Source organism: Copadichromis virginalis, linkage group LG12 (assembly GCF_057382275.1).
Source record: "Copadichromis virginalis isolate Kocher_CV1m ecotype Utaka linkage group LG12, C_Virginalis_male_GT1.1, whole genome shotgun sequence".
In the NCBI taxonomy this organism is placed as follows: domain Eukaryota; kingdom Metazoa; phylum Chordata; class Actinopteri; order Cichliformes; family Cichlidae; genus Copadichromis; species Copadichromis virginalis.
The window spans coordinates 13,069,184-13,086,930 of record NC_140629.1 but is presented as its reverse complement, the minus strand read 5'-3'; the positions used below and the strand labels follow the sequence as shown (position 1 = coordinate 13,086,930).

The following is a 17,747-nucleotide window of genomic DNA, read 5'->3' as shown; positions in this document are numbered from 1 at the left end:
TTTTTAAAAACACGATTTATAACCTGAATAGGTGATAAAGCGATAGGTCTTTCAGCCCAATTCTACTTTTTCTGCATAATCCATCATACAAAATGTAATCAAATGGAAAAGTCTCTTTTTTTTTTAAACTTGTTTTATCAGTTTTAATCTTTTAACTTTATGCATCAACTAAAAATTAAATGATATGCACCATTCTCTGACTTGAAGAAATTTGTTTAACATTTAAACCTATTTTCTGTACATTCCAGCACATAAAATAAAAATATTTTTTGTGTTTACACTCAGTCTTTCAAATAGATGCAAGTAAAACGCAGCAGAAAATAAATAAAATCAAACACTAGCGGTCCTGTTGCTCTATTTTCACCTGTAAAGCAGGAGTAGGGTAGGCGGAGGTTTACCCTGGTGCAGGTGTGCCGCAGCGGTCAGTGGAAGAATCCGCGAGTTTCTCTGTGAATTTCCCATTACGTTGTTGCGCACTCGGTGCTTGTTTAGGGGTTTTTTTTCGCTGTAAAAAGAAGTTTTCTTCCTACGCACAACGGACACTAATGTTTTTGTCACTTTTTATGGAATCAAACTCAAAGTAAGGTCAGTACTTCCACGCTTTAAACGCTGCACGCTCATACTATCTCCCCTACATGATATATTATCCATTGTTGATCTGCACACAGCTGTTGTCGCGAACGTCGCACTCGCTTACGTCATTGTCATGAGACATTCTCGCAAAAAAATCACGGTTTTAGTAACGCAGTAACGCAGCGTTCCTACAAGAAAGTAACGGTAATCTAATTACCATTTTTGCGATAGTAATCCCTTACTTTACTCGTTACTTTAAAAAAGTAACGCGTTACTGCCCATCTCTGTTTAACAATGAGATGTCGCTGAAGTTCATGTGCGTGTGAAGGCAGACAAGCGAATACAGTTGACAGTATAAAATTTCACAGTTTTGACATTCGCAGAATAAAAATGTTTATGGTCAAATATTTTTGGTCTTTTTGTCCCTTTCCTAGGTCTGAAGAGGAAAAAGCGGAAGATGGGAATGTACAACCTGGTCCCTAAAAAGAAGGCCAAGGCAGTTAAACAGCCAGAGAAGGCAGGTCTATTAATTTATTTGCTCACTGACACAAACGTTGACTGGGGGTTTGGTTGAAAAGAGGCACTCTACTAAGATATTACGCAGTTGTTAATACCAAGTGCAGATCTTTGAATCACATGGCGTTGTATGTTTCCCTGTTGTTCTGCATACACTTACAGACATTGTTCTTTTGTATGGTTAAATGTTGTTAATTCATTATTTGTCAGACTGATTCTGAGTGGGACATTGGCATTTTTCATTTGTCACTGTCACGATGTGGTTTTCTTGTTCAACTGTTTCAGAACTTTTGCTATGAAAGGATGTCTACACAGAATTCTGTTTGCTTGTTGCAAATTGCTTTGTAGTTACTGGTCACTCGTTCGCTTCAATTTGTTATCATACATGTCAGTCATAATGTCAATACTTTGCTCTCACTGGTAGTCACTTGACCTAGAAGTTGAGAAGCTTAATTTGAGACGTGCCCACTGGACTTTGAGGTTGGCAAGTGTTGTCTTCATGGACTTGTTCCTGCAGACTACTTCCAGTTTGGACTAGCCTTTTTTCAAATGACTAGACGTAAATTGTCAGAAAATGTTATTCCTGTCTTTATCAATTTTTTATTATTTTTCTGTGTTTTAGAAAGAGGAGCCTAAAGTCAGAATGGAGAAGAACCAAACTGCAGTTGTTGAGAAACCAGTGAGTCCTCCTGTAACTGTACAGGCTGGAGCAACGACAGCTGTCAGGAGGGAATCGCACGTGGAGGAGATGGAGTCAGGACAAGGGAGCCATGTAGAATACACAGAGCTGGCTTTGGACTGCCTGGACCTGAAAGCTCAGCAGGAGCTTCTCTCACCATCCGTATCAGCAGGTAAGATGAACTTACTGAAGGATAACTGGATTACCTCTAACCTGAAGTCATCACAGCTCCTCTTTTCTTTCTACAATGCTCAGTTTTAGAGTTCACAGGCTTGCTGTGATCTGTATTAGAATAACAGGATTTTGTGTGTAGGTCTGGCAGCATATTCTGAAGTGGCAGAAACAGACTTGGCTGAGGAATTGCCGCTATGCTGCTGTCGCATGGAGACACCTAACAGCAGAGGAGGCCTCTCTGCGTTGGATCAGACCTGCATGGCCATGGAGAGTGCAGATGGAACGGTAAAGATCAACTAGAATAACAAAGACATTCATGGTCTCATTGCCCCTGGAGAAAAACGCTTCACAGTAAACTATATGAAATAAATTTTATTTGTAAACACATCTTCAGATAAACAATACATGACTTTTTATTTAGCTAAAATTTAGGGTTAGCCAATTAGTGTATGGCAAAACTAAGTACAGCCTTTCTGCTTCGATAGGAATTAAGAGATTAAGTAGTGCTGCTAATCAAATATACTTGATTAGATGACCATTAGTAAGTGTGGGCACCTCTATAAAAGCAGAGGTTTTGGTAAGGCTGGAGCATTCAGCTGTGTTATCAGAAAAATTAGTAATGGTCTTAAAGAAGCAATTGCTGCTGCCCATCAGTCTGCAATGAGTTTTAAGGCCATTTCCAAATAATATAAACTCGTATCATTCAACAGAGAGAATGTCTTTCCATGAGTGAATCTCCCAGTAAATTCACCACAATGGAAGACTGCAGCGGTCAGAGAAATCTGTCTGACAGCTAAAACAGAAAGTCCACAAGTTACATCTCAGACTCTATAGGCCTCAGCATGTTAAATGTTAAAGTTTATCACAGTAAAATTAAAAAATGGCTTGATAGGAAAGGTTTTTAAATGCTATTTTCTCTTAAAAGGTCATGACATCACAGCTTGGCTTTGCTAAGATGCATCTGAACAAAACACACAATTTCTGAATCAATGTCTTTTGGAGAGTTGAGATCAAAGTGCAGATGTTTAGCCTTAATACACAGTGCCACATTTGTCAAAAACCTAGCACAGTGATGGAGAGGTGATGATTTGAGCTTGTTCTGAAGCCACTTTTGTATAACAAAGTATTCTAAAATTAAAAGCAAGACCATCAGCGTGAGAGCTAAAGCTTGGCTGAACTTGTCCTGTCATTCAGCGTGACAATAACCTTGTTTGCATTAATGCTGCATCAGTGTGGTATTCATTTTTTGTGTCTGTGTGTCTCCGCTCAGCTAAATCGCTGTCACAGGCGAGTGATGAAACAGGAAATGATGCGCCCCTCCAACACTGTCCATCTGCTGGTGTTGTGCGAGGATCACCGAGCCGGTATGGTTAAGCACCAGTGCTGCCCTGGATGTGGACTCTTCTGTAGGACGGTGAGCAGACAAAGCACACAAAGTCCTGAGATTATTAATTTACTGCAGTACATGCTCAAATATACTGCAGGACATTTTTGGCTGTTTTTGACTACTTTTGATTTTACCTCTATATTTCACTTTTAAAAGCATTTTTCATTTTCACATACTCTATTAGTATATAGTATATTTACTATACATACTATATACCAGAGCTTCCCAAAGTGTGGGGCCTGCCCCCCAGGGGGGGGCGTAGAGCCATTGCAGGGGGGCGCGGTATGAAAGGGGAGAAAAAAAACAAAAAAATGCTTGGACACTGCTAGCACGGGGCGCCCACACAAACGCATAGCAGGAGATGAAGCATCACTGAATATGTTTCCAAACCAACTTCATTCTAAGCCAAAGACTAGAAAATATGGTGAAGCATATCTTCCCTTTGCCTTCACCTGCACATGTGCCAAGTACGGATGGGTACCGGTAATGGCACCGGTTCTGACATAAACGGTAGTAACCAGACCGAAAAGCAGCGCACATTTCGGTACTTTTTTTTTTTCCCCTGAGATGTCATACACTTTGGATTCTAGCCAATCATTTAACCTTCACAAGGATAGTAGGCGGGCCCACGTACATTCTTTTAGAGCAGAGCTACAGATTAAAAATGCCCAAGGCAAAGAGGTCTAAAGTCTGGCTGTACTTCACAGCAAAAGATGCAAACTCAGCAGCCTGCAGGTGATATTGTGCAAAGGACGTTTGCACAGTATCACTGTTTTTCATTTTGTCATTATTGTATGTAGAAAAATTGACTTTAATCCATTTTGGAATAAGACTCTAACATGACAGCATGTGGAACAGTGATGCGCTCGGAATACTTTCCGGATATTCTGTGTATTTACTTTACACATTTAAAGGGATGTCTGACCTCTCTTCCAGGAAGGTTCCTGTCTTCAAATCAACACAAATTAACACAAAATATTAGTAATCGCTTTGAGTGTATATGTGGCTTGACAAGTGAAAGATGTGGCGATCGTGGCTCAAGAGTTGGGAGTTCGCCTTGTAATCGGAAGGTTGCCAGTTCGAGCCCCGGCTTGGACAGTCTTGGTCATTGTGTCCTTGGGCAAGACACTTCACCCGTTGCCTACTGGTGGTGGTCAGAGGGCCCGGTGGCGCCAGTGTTCGGCAGCCTCACCTCTGTCAGTGCGCCCCAGGGTGGCTGTGGCTACATGTAGCTTGCCATCACCAGTGTATGAATGTGTGTGTGAATGGGTGGATGACTGAGTATGTAAAGCGCCTTGGGGTCCTTGGGGACTAGTAAAGCGCCATACAAATACAGGCCATTTAGAAACGTTTCAATCTGAAACATGTTGAATGTTTCACTGCTGTTCTTCTTAACTTTTATCCCATAGGGCACCTTCATGGAGTGCAGGCCCTATGGCAGCATCTCCCACCGCTTTCACCGTGACTGCGCCTCCATCCTGAAGGACCGAAAGTTTTGCCCCCACTGTGGAGAGGATGCCTGTGGGGCAAAGGAGGTCACAGTCCCCAAGGCTGATCTGTCACCCTCTGTCCCTAGATTGAATCCTGAGTCATTGCTTCCAGCTGCATCTGCGGTGGCTATGCCGGCTTCAGGCCCAAACATGTTACGAATACAGGGGCTTAGAGCTAAAAAGAGCAGTGAGCCGCAGAGAGGCAGAGATGAGAGCCCAAGCAGGTAACATAGTGCTGCTTGTGGCCATGACATCTCTTCTCCTCACAGATGAAAAGTAAAGACTAACTTCCTGGATGAAAGGAACTATTAAACGATAAATCAAGCTTACTACTTGTTTTTTTTCTCTGCAGGTTAAAGGATGAGGCTGTGAACACTACAGAAAGACTTCCCAAAGAGTCACTGGAGAGCATTCTGTTGGCACTGGATGATGAGAAGTAAGGTTACCCATGAAATATAAGAGTGACATCAGTGTGGGTATCAAAGTTTACACTTTGAGATAAATGAATAAGCTGTATTCTTTTCAGCCTCAAACCAAAGAAGGTCAAGTACCCCACAAGGCAGCTGTACATTTCTGCAAAGCAGGGAGACCTCCAGAAGGTCATCCAGCTTCTAGGTAGCTCACATATGTTCTCAGAAGAAAATTGGCTTTAGCAACATCAACTCTGGATCTACTTCTTGGCGGCTGTGTAAGACCAAAATTTGTGTGTTACAGTTGATGGGAAGGACCCCAACTTTTTGATGGAGGGCCAAAACAAATGCACCCCCCTTTATGCAGCAGCTGCTGAAGGTCACCAGGAGATCTGTCACATGCTGGTCCAGGTGAGACGATATTAGCTTCACTGCAGACTGTTTGATAAGATGTATTGGAGACATGCTTTTTGGACACCCAAGTTGTAAATGCGATTACTCAAGACAAGGTGATACCTCAGGTGCATCTACCGTATTTTCACGACCATAAGACGCACTGTACTAAAAGGCGCAGTCTCAGTTATGTGTGCCATTACTGTATTTAACACACACATAAGGCGCACTGGATCATAGGGCGCATACAAGTACCGTATGCGTATTTAAAAATAAAGCGGGAGCAAACCTGAGTTCGGTACCTTACTCACATTTTTATTACCAGTAATCATCATCATCAACAACACACAAGCATACAAGTGTGCATATTTAAAAATAAAGCAGGAGCAAAACAAAGTTTGGTACTCACATTTTTATCATCAATCAAACCCATCGAAGTCCTCATCCTCTGTGTCTGAATTGAACAGCTGCGCTAAATCTCCATCAAACATGCCAGGTTCACTTTCTTCACTGTCAGAGTCACTTTCCGTGCCGTGCGGCTCCTCGGAAATGATGCCAGCTTTTGCGAAAGCTCGAACAACAGTGCCAGCAGACATGTTAGCCCAAGCATCTACAATCCATTGGCAAATTATGGCGTAACTCGCCCGGCGCTGCCTTCCACTCTTGGTGAAACTGTGGTCTCCATCGGTCATCCATCACTCCCAGGCCGCTCGCAGCCTTACTTTGAACGGGCGGTTCACACCGATGTCCAGCAGTTGGAGTTCCTTTGTCAGGCCTCCCGGAATGACAGCAAGCTCACAGTTAATTTGTTTCACTAGTTTTTTCACATCGGCTGTGAGATGGGCACGCATAGAGTCACAGATTAAGAGCGATGGTGATGCGTGGAAAAAACCACCTGGTCTCCTTACATACACCTCCCTCAGCCACTCTTTCATCATTTCCTCATCCATCCAGCCCTTTTCATTTGCCTTAATGATGATTCCTGCTGGAAACTTCTCTTTAGGCAAAGTCTTTCGCTTAAAAATCACCATAGGCGGCAGTTTCTGTCCATTAGCATGGCAGCCAAGCACAACAGTAAAAGAAGACTTTTCATACCCCGTTGTGCGTATCGCTACCGTGCTGGTCCCCTTCTTCTCCACAGTGTGACTCACCGGGATGTCAAAAGTAGAGATGGACCGATCCGATATTACGTATCGGTATCGGTCCGATACTGACCTAAATTACTGGATCGGATATCGGAGAAAAATAAAAAATGTAATCCGATCCATTAAATATCACGAAAGCACCTCACAAAACTTGCAACACGCCGTAACTCACCTCAGAACGTTAGCACGTCGGAGCAGTATGCATCACGTGATAGAGCGGCTGTGGCATGCGGGACCTGTCGGTGGTCTGGATAGCATTTGGAGCTTCGCTAGCAACCCGGCATTTCATCTCCGACAAAGTTATCCTGAGAGAAGTAAAGCAAGTGTGTAAGTCCATCTCTGAATGTTTGTAAAGCATTCCTGCGTTAAGCTTAACAAGCGACTGCCTCTCCTGCTGCTACTTCAATCATGAAACTGCTTAACGATCAGCTGATTGACTTTTCTGTCGCGAGTCCATGTCTCTAGTTTGCTTTTGGCCCATTTTGCACCAGAAAGAGGAAACCAGCGGCTGAACAACAGCAGCACGTTTAAGCTTGATCAGCTGTTGTTATTGCATTTGCATTTGTTTATCTGTCCAGTATTATTAAAATTCCAACATCCTTTCTCAGAGTGGTACTGAAAAAACTGGTTCATGCATTTATTACTTCAAGGCTGGACCAACTCCCAGTTTAAATTCAGAAGTGAGACTCCCTCTCCGCTTTTAGTTGGGACTGATTGAGGTGACCTTAGTTTGGCGTTCACTTTTGGGAGATTTCCGATAATGCACTAGTACTTCTACATCGCTCCACTTTTTTCCTCCCCATATGATCATATGAAAGCATTGTCATTTGTTTTTGTCTGCTCTGTTTGTTGTTCATGGTTTCTCTGTATGAGTTAACATGCCCGTCTTGGCTCACAGGTGGAAGGTGTAGTCATACTGAATACTGACTTTAAAGCTTACTACTACGGTACAAACTCTATTTTTTCAGTATGTACTCTATTTATGTATGTTTGTGCACATTGCTTCACCTAGGTCCCATTTTCCTATCAAAATATAAAGTAATTGAGCAATAAGATATCATCTTAAATTTTGTACAGTACAGTATGTGTGAGTCAAGGATTCCCAGTTTAGTCTCTGGTGGAAATTATTCTTTACAAATTTAAAAAAAAAAAAAAAAAACACATCAGGGTTTTAATAGTTTTGCCATTTTCATTAGTTTTTATTTTTATTTAGTTTTGACTTCAGATTTTCAATTTTATATCAGTTTTAATTAGTTTTTACCAATTGTTTGCTAGTTTAGTTTAGTTTTTATTTTTTTGAAAATCCTTAGTTTCAGTTTAGTTTTGATTAGTTTCAGTTATAGTTTTAGTTGTGTTTGCAATAATTAAGTGCAACAAAATCCCAGTTTCATCATATCAGTCATGCTCTTCTGCTTATCCTTGGGTATGTTGCTATTCCAGCTACCACACCCTGCACCCTGGACAGGTCGCCTGTCTGTCGCAGGGCTAACACGCAGAGACAGACAACTCACATTCCCACCTATGGGTTCTTTAAATAAATAAATAAATTAGGGCAGATGAACAACCATTGATACCAGGCAACTATAAAATGTATATCTTGGCCCCAATGAGACTATTAACTCTTGCAGCACCGGGTGTTCGTAATTTTGGTTCAAGTGAATTGATAAACTTTTTGAAGGCAATTGACTCACACGGTTATGTAGATATCCCAGTCCTGTTGTCTCGGGATGCATCACGCTGCCTTGCCTGGGGTTAGCTTCTGTTTTCTGGGGATGAGGGTTGAGTGTGCTCCCTTACCTTCTCAAGGTAAGCTAGGTTAGCCTTCTTATGTGAGCTTTTCAAGAGCACTTTAAGGTTTGTGGGATTTTTTTCCCCTTTAGAAATGTCCCTCATAATTTGTCTCTTTCCACTACAAGACACTTGCTTTATCCAAAACACAGTCATATTCAAAGTAATCCCAAATTGGACTCCGGCGCTTTCTCCTGACTTTTCCTGACATGATTCTGCGAGTGGACGGAGCAGCAACACAGACGACTCAACTAACGTACTGCCACCTGCTGGCATAATGAGACAGCAAGAAAAAAATCTGTAAACTAAACTTCATTTTTACCCTTGACTATTGTATGACACGCACACATCAATGAAAACTAGACACATTTTTACTATAAATTCAGTTAATTTTAGTTAGTTTTGTGAACACTCATTACAGTTTTAGTTAGTTTTCCTTTTTTTGTTTTTATTTTTATTTCCATTAACAAAAATGTTTTTTCACTTCTAGTTTTCGTTATTTCATTAGTTTTCGTTAACAATAACAACCTTGGTGCACACACAGGCTGGAGCTAACCTGGACATGTTTGATGAGGACCAGAGAACACCACTGATGGCAGCCTGTGAAAACAACCACCTGGACACGGTGAAGTATCTTCTTCGAGCCGGAGCGTCCGTCAGCCACAAGGTGGGTGGGTCAGTCCCCATCTTGGGCACCGTTAGCGTCTCCTATCAGCCTGGTGTATGCTTTACTCAGATTCTGTGTCATCCATCACTCAGTCTGATTCCACTCTCTGTCATCTGCTGCCACTTCTTAGGACCTTCAGAACCTGAGGTTCTGTTTTTAGAATCATATTCATTTTTTTCAACTGCTTATTAACAAGTCAGGTTAAAGGGGGGGTCCAGGCGAACAAAAGAAAACAACCCCTAAAACATGACAAAGGCATTAGATTACAAGAATCTAAGATTATCGTATAGTTTAAGAGATTCAGGGACCTGAAAACAACCAATACAGTAAAGCAAAAAATATATTTTATTTTCACTACATGGGCAACCTGGTAGCTGTACAGTTTCTAGCTTTACACAATTCAGAAGATCAGTTTATTGATGGGGAGGATTGAACGTGAGTTTTGTCTCGCACGGGAAACTGGTCGCAACTAGCATTGAGAGGTTCAGGCAGCAGCTAACCCAGGTACAATTTTGCAGAAAATCTGCCTACAATTTTGTCTGTGTAGGTTCTCAGCCATCCAGGTCGTTGTAGTCTAAGGAGCTGGGAAGAAAGCAACTGGACCTCTTTGAATTTTGTGAAGATGTTTTACCTCATCCAAGAAGCTTCTTCAGTTTTAAAACCAAAAGGTAGACAGTCCCAGGTATTTAGACCCTAGTGTGGGTTGTCCCTTAAGAGGGTCTAAGGAGCTTGGAAGGAAAAGCATCTGAACTTTTTTAAGTTGCTTGAAGATGTTTCACCTCTCATCAGAGAAGCTTCTTCAGTTCTGGGGTCAAATGGTGGAGAGTCCCAGATTTAAACCCTGTGGGAGTGCCCCCCCAAGAGGGATAAAAGGACCCCCTAATGATCCTCCACCTAATCACATGAGTAAAGGTGTGAAAATGGGTGTAGGTCACAATCAGCCAAGGTTTCAGGTGAGCTCATTGTGAAACCTAGCCCCACCCTATCATGTGATTTCCTGAGGATGTGAGTGGGTGTTAAGGTGTCTGGGAAGGGATCTCAAAACTAGATTATAGATGGCAGACATTTGGTGTCGTAAACCACCGCCTCTGTTCAAAGATAGTCACTCACAGTGGACATAAATGGCTTCATTTATATCCACTGTGAGCGACCATCTTTCTGCTGTCTGCCATCGATAATCCAGTTTTCAGATCCCTTCCCAGGCGCCTCAATCCCCACAAACATCTCAACAGGTCACATGTGTCAATCATACACATTAGAGACCAGAACTAGAGTGTCTGAGTCAACCTACTCGATAGCTTTGCAGTGTGAAAATTGTCATTACTGAGTAATGAATAATAATCCACTGGTTTTCCTGGTGTGATGATATGATGGCAGCATTACTACACTAGAATAAAAAAGTGTATTGTTTTGATCTACACACATAGTTTGATTTGTTATGGGTTAGCGAAAATAGGATATGCAAAGTGTTCTGAGTATTTTCAGAATCTGCTCTGTTGTGATTTGTTATTTTATTTATGCAGAGAATTGGTTATGTAATTGTGGCCAAGAAAAGAATTAGCATTGAAGCAACAAATATGCGAGAGACCCCCATTAAGCAAGTTTCTGAAACTACTATATGAAAAATAAATACGCTCACCAGCTGTAAGGCATAAACAGTGGAGCAGGAGCAGGTAGAGAACATTTCTGAGCTGCTTGATGCACTTTGCTTCATCATTTTTTGTCTATTGTCCTGTTTGACTCACAAGGTCCAGAAATCAGTAAAGTTCTCTTTCTTCTGGGCTTTGACAGTGTTGGCAGCAATGCAGTGTTGTTCAGTGTGAATCATGTTGTCATCCCAGGATATCACGGGCTTCACTTGTCTGCATCTGGCAGCTAAACTGGGGCATTACAATGTAATTCATCATCTGCTCTCCAAGGCATCCAAATACATCAATTGTCAGGTAAAAACACGGTGCGATTCACTAACTGCCCCTAATAGTCATGCGTTATGGGGAATCTTGGTGTGACATTTTCTGCGTATGTGTGCACAGGATGATGGAGGGTGGACTCCCATCACCTGGGCCATCGAGTACAAGCACAAGGAGCTGGTCCACCTGCTGCTGGCCAAAGGAGCCGATGTTAATATCAGAGATAAGGTTGGTGTGCTCGGCATACTGTTTTACTCTTGTTCCAGTGTTGGGTAAGTTACTTTAAATTAGTAACTTAGTTACATTACTAGTTACTTCTATTAAAAGTAACTCAGTTACTTCAAGTTACTCGTTACTTTCAAAGTAACTAGTTACTAGGGAAAGTAACTTTGGTTTTACTCAGAATTCTCTTGTTAATGTGTTGCTTCCGTAACTGGATATCCAGCAAGATAGGTAAATGCACTTCCTCCTTCTACGCACGCACCTGATTCAGTAAACAGGTTCTAGCACTTGTAACAAGGTGTCGCAGGCAACCAGAACAGTGTGAAAAAGTATGAAAATATTTGTTGAACACAATACAACAAACCATATCACCAGTAATAATCTCCAAAGAAGAAGAAAAAGCCACACAGTTCCCGCTTGATTGCGTTTGTGTTTTAGTTTATTGTCCTGGCTCATCTAAAGAGAAGCACTAAGTTATTTGTGAACCCCCGCTACAAGAGCGTCTCTCAGCATGGGCCCGAAAAAAGTTCTGTCAGCCGAGGATATTAAGAAGTCGCTGGAGTTTATGACAGAGGAGATTTCTGCTGTCAAACTGCAGCAGAAAGCCGTCCTGGACCTGGTCGAGGAAGTTAAGGCTCTCCGCATCCAGAACGCCGAGAAGTAGGGCTGCTCGATTATGGCAAAAATGATAATCACTATTATTTTCACTGAAGTTGAGATCTCGATTATTTGACGATATTTATTTAACCCTTTAAGACCTACTATAGAACCAAGTCCGCCAGAGCTTATATTATTTTTTTACATGTTGTAGTGCCATTTGTGGGAGCATTTCAAGTTGCTATACGTCAATACAACTGTTATAGCCCATATTTTAATAATATGTATGCATTAAGTCCATAGTAACTACATTAATTGCAAAAAAGTGCAATAAACTACAAAAAAATTTAAAATCGTTTTTGGGTTTTTTTTACATATATTTCTACTTGGAGAAATTTAAGAGGTTTATCCCTCAAAACTTTAAATACAAAAAAGTTGCAAAAAATAGTTTACAACAACAGGAAATTTATTGAGTGTCTTCATAGTTTTATTTTGGAGATACACCAATTTTTATATACTGCAGGAAAAACAAAAAAACAATCCTATAATGCCAGTTTGCAAAGAAAACAGCATGTGCATCAAAATAAACTATTTCCAGCAGTGCAATTTGAGTTCTAAGCATCCCAGAAACTATTCAAAGTCAAACATGACTTATAAAAACACCAGTATAGGTTTTTAAAGCCTACAAGTAAAAAACTACATTTTCCGCGAAGATGACGTCACTTCCAGTTTCGGGCAGGAAATGGCGGACCTGCGATAGTTCGGGCTGACGTCTTTTTCAATGTGGGAAGTGTTACGAACAGCTGATCGAACAGCTGAGAAAAATGTAATAATTAGCTGTATATATAGAACACCTGGCTCTAGTATTCAAGTATTTAATGACTTCATAGAGGAAATATTCTCTAAAACAAATCAAAGTTATGTTTATCTGTGGTGATTTTAATATTGACCTGTTGAATCCGAAAAAACATAAAATGACCGACGAATTCCTAAACCCTATGTACAGTTTGAGTTTACATCCTAAAATAACCAGGCCTAGCAGAATTACACCACAGGGATAGCTCAGTAGGTAGAGTGGTTGCCCCATGATCGGAAGGTCGGGGGTTCGATTCCCCTTAACAGCTACCCTGAGGTACCCCTGAGCAAGGTACCGTCCCTACACACTGCTCCCCGGGCACCCAATGGCTGCCCACTGCTTCACTAAGTGAATGGGTTAAATGCAGAGAGCAATTTCCCCACGGGGCTCAATAAAGTACAATAAAGTACACACTTTCTTCTTTCTTCTTCTTTTCTTCATTGTGCCACCTTACTTGACAATATTTTCACTAACAATATGGAAAACAACATTGTGAGCAGAATATTAATTAATGACATCAGTGATCACCTACCAGTTTTTGCAGTTTATGACACTAGTTATAAGAAAAATCAGCATGAAAAACAACTGAGATACAGACGTGTAAGGACAGAAGAAACTATGAATGCACTTAAGAACGATCTATTAAATCAGGACTGGGACAATATGTACAAAGAAACTGATATTGATATTGCATATGGCATATTTCTAAGAATATTCATGGAATTGTACGATAAAAACTGTCCAACAATAAAATACAACAGAAAGCACAAATATTCAGATAGACCATGGATCACTAAGGGTTTACAAAATGCATGTAAAAAGAAAAATACACTCTATAGGGAATTCCTAAAACAAAGAACAAAAGATGCTGAAAATAAATATAAAAAATACAAAAATAAGTTGACCAATATTATACGTATATGTAGAAAGGAGTATTATAGTAAAATATTTAACAACAATAAACATAATATGAAGGGAATATGGGATGTTTTAAACGGTATCATTAAAAATAATTCTGGACAACAAAGTTATCCTCAATACTTTATCGACAATGGCAATATTATGGAAAACACTGCTGATAAGGTCAACAGCTTTAATCATTATTTTGTAAATATTGGACCAAAACTGGCAGAACAAATTCCTGAGTCACTGCCATCAGTAGACTGTAGTGAAAACCTGATTGATAGGAACCCTAACTCAATGTTCCTCACAACAGTGGAGGAAAAATAAATAATTGACATTGTACACATGTGTAAATATAAAACATCTACTGATTGTAATGATATTGACATGAAAATCGTCAAGAAGGTCATTGAAGGAATTGTAGGACCTCTAACATATATTTGCAACTTATCATTTCAGACGGGAAAAGTTCCAAACAAAATGAAAATAGCTAAAGTTGTGCCGCTGTATAAAACTGGGGATAGACGCCACTTCACAAATTACAGGCCTGTTTCTTTACTACCACAATTCTCCAAAATCCTAGAAAACCTGTTTAATAAACGATTAAACAAATTCTTAGATAAATATAAATTACTCTCTGACAGTCAATAGAGATTGACAGACCACGTGACTTTCGCGCATTGCATGCCGTGAACTCGTGGCAAAACAATCCAAGTACCGCATCAAATGCAAGCATTTGCAGCACCGCAAAACGTTCATTCTTCGGTTCCAATAAACTCTTGCTTTTTCTTTGCCCCCCAAAAAGGTATGTACAAAACGAAGGAGAACAATGCCGGTCCGTACAAAGACAGACTTGATGAAAAGTCAAAGAAAAGATACGAGGAAAAAAATCAAACCAGTGAAAGTGTTAGACCCTTACGAGCACACAGAGGGTCAAAAGACGTCAGCGTGCTGCCCAACTTTCACCATGCTCATATTTATAATTATACGGTTCTTGGAGTGAGTGCATACACTCGTGAAGTTTAGTAACTTCAGGTCACTGCAACAAGCCCAGGTACAGTTTACCGACGGATGGGTACAGGACCTTGAAATGCACCGTGTAGAAAGTAAAGACCATCGTACGTATCATAAGTTTACCAGTCTCACAAATCGTCTTCATAAATACACATTCGTTAACCGTTTATTAATATAACCTTTGAGCTCAACGGTAATTAATTAGTAGTGGAAATAATTTCTGGTACGCATCACAGAAATGTAGCAGTGACAATAATATTGTATGCTGTAATCGTACTGGGCAATTAGTGATACAAAACAACTGTTTTATCCTGTGAATAAAATGTTTTTGTTAGTGTACCATGGTAATAACAGAAGCGAAACACAATATTGTGTCGGGACAATTCACTGTTTATGCACAATAAACAAAGGAGCATAAAGCGACAATTTCTGTTCAGCGCCAGACTTGCTTGTAACCTATATCACCAATTATGTTAAGAAAAATGACGCATTAACTACAACAGCAGACTGACCTGTGTGGAAATGCTTGGAGCATTAACCTGTGAGCTGGAGTGTTCTGGGACGTTATATTTTGTCTTTGAATGGCTGCAATCCAGGCCATCCGTCGCCTCTTTGTTACTTCGGAAACATGGCTCGAACAATTTCTCTTCAACGACGTAATCCGATAACAACCGATCTCTTTACCCGTCGGCTTCCCGTGGCTGTCATGCGACCGGCTATTGCAGTTAATAATACAACAGCTTCTTGCCATTTTTTGTGTTTCTTTTTATCGCTGTATAACTGATTTCAATTGAAAGCCTACGTGCGCTAGTACCTCTTGCCACGAGTTCCCAGAATTCTTTGCGGTTTTACCCCTGAGTGACGTCACATTTTCAATCTCTATATGGATTCAGATCAAAAAGATCAACATCTCTGGCATTAATCGAATCAATTGAGGAGATTACGAATGCTATAGATCAGAAACAGTATGCAGCTGGAGTATTTCTGGATCTCAAGAAAGCATTCGACACAATCAATCATGACATATTAATTAATAAACTGGAGCGGTACGGGATCAGGGGGGTTGTACTGCAATGGGTGAAAAACTATTTAAGTGACAGGAAACAATTTGTGAAGCTGGGTGTTAGGGCTGCACGATTAATCGTTAGAAAATCGCGATCTCGATTCATACTTATGTGCGATCTCATTTCCAAATGTCAATGATTTTTTTTAAAAAAAAAGAAAAAAAGAAAAAGACGACGACGACGATTGTGCCGCATCTTGATCCGGGACGTACTCTGCATGAAAACAAGTGCTCACTCTTCCTGCTCAACAAATGACAAGGGCGGAGCCTTATACCACGTGATACAGAAGCTGTGCCGTGTGATGCTAAAATTAGCAGGGAAAAAACAACGGAGAGCACGTCAGGGATGATGAGAAAGTGACAGGAGAAAATCCGTTCCGGTCAACCACCCAAACATCAATAACGGGAACCTTACACAGCGCTTCCCTATATATGTCGAACTCAAAGAAATTACGGAGGCTATCACTTATCACCTGACCAAAGATATGGCTCCCATCAACACTGTGCAAAACGAGGGATTTAGGAAAATGATCAACACCCTAGACAAACGCTACACAGTGCCGTCCCGCAACTATTTTTCTATTGTTGCACTACCTGCTCTATACACGCAGTGTCGAGCAACGGTGGAGACGGAATTTCAAGCAGTACAACATTTTGCGGCAACAAAAAACGTGAGACATTTGTTGTTTTTATGTTTATTTATTGTTTTTATGTTCAGTCTCAACTGTTACGAAGTTGATGTGCAGTTAATAAGTGCAATAAATATTTATACTGGAAAAGAGAATCGTGAGAGAATCGTGATCTCAATTCTATGCCAAAAAATCGTGATTCTCATTTTATGCAAAATCGTGCAGCCCTACTGGGTGTCCATTCCTCATCATGCTTGGACATTGCTTGTGGTGTTCCACAAGGCTCTGTACTGGGTCCAAAATTAATTATTATTCATATAAATGATATTTGTAAGGCATCTGATATATTAAAATTTGTATTATTTGCAGATGACACAAATATATTTTGTTCTGGGGGGAATCTAAAGGAGCTGCTGGATACAATTACTTCAGAAATGTGCAAAATTAAAAAATGGTTTAACAGGAACAAACTATCGCTAAATCTAAGTAAAACTAAGATAATCTTATTTGGGAATTCCCTTAGAAATGCACAAGTGCAGATTCATATAGATGGCGTGGAAATTGAAAGAGTACTTGAACATAAGTTTCTTGGTGTGATTATAGATGATAAATTAAACTTGAAGTCTCATATAAATCATATACATAACAAAATTTCAAGAAGTGTCTCAATCTTGAGTAAAGTAAAACACATTCTGGACCACAAATCACTCCACATTCTCTATTGTTCCCTGATTGCACCGTATTTGAATTACTGTGCAGAGGTTTGGGGCAATACTTACAAATGTTTGCTATCATCAGTCTTTATATTACAAAAAAGGGCCATAAGGATAATCCATAAAACTGGTTACAGAGATCATACAAATCCACTATTCTTAAAATCAAAAATTCACAGATCTGGTTCATTTTCTCACTGCACAAATTATATATAAAGCAATAAATAACCTGCTTCCTGACAATATTCTAAAAATGTTTTCTAAAAGGGAACGGGGATACAATTTGAGGGGGGAATTAAATTTAAAACATCCTCGTATCCGTACAACATTAAAAAGTTTTTGCATCTCTGTGTGTGGAGTGAAGCTGTGGAACAGACTAAGTAAAGATATGAAGCAATGTCCGAGCATGGCGCAGTTTAAAAAGCGGTTTAAGGATATGGTTTTTACAGGGTACAGGGAAGAGGCAGAGATTTGATAGCGTGTTCTTGTCTAATATTTTCATGTGTGTGCTAGTGCACGGGTATGTTGGCATGGGTATATATTTGTAGGTTGTGTATCCTTTGAGGTGTTAATGGGGTTATTGAAAATGTGTATAAGTGCGTATGTGTATATACGTAT

General features: G+C 40.3%; 1 protein-coding gene across 3 annotated transcripts in view; it reads left to right on the top strand.

The window, feature by feature from the left end:
• Positions 1-17,747, top strand: part of LOC146696592 (histone-lysine N-methyltransferase EHMT1-like) — a 54,803-nt gene that overhangs the window by 8,708 nt on the left and 28,348 nt on the right. For all 3 annotated transcript variants that reach the window (XM_085474747.1, XM_085474749.1, XM_085474748.1), the window contains exons 4-14: positions 1,008-1,090; positions 1,712-1,940; positions 2,082-2,227; positions 3,213-3,356; positions 4,739-5,043; positions 5,172-5,255; positions 5,346-5,434; positions 5,534-5,640; positions 9,100-9,222; positions 11,064-11,165; positions 11,256-11,360. In XM_085474747.1, the coding sequence (XP_085330873.1) occupies positions 1,008-1,090; positions 1,712-1,940; positions 2,082-2,227; positions 3,213-3,356; positions 4,739-5,043; positions 5,172-5,255; positions 5,346-5,434; positions 5,534-5,640; positions 9,100-9,222; positions 11,064-11,165; positions 11,256-11,360 (1,517 nt within the window). The remainder of the gene's footprint in view (positions 1-1,007; positions 1,091-1,711; positions 1,941-2,081; positions 2,228-3,212; positions 3,357-4,738; positions 5,044-5,171; positions 5,256-5,345; positions 5,435-5,533; positions 5,641-9,099; positions 9,223-11,063; positions 11,166-11,255; positions 11,361-17,747) is intronic.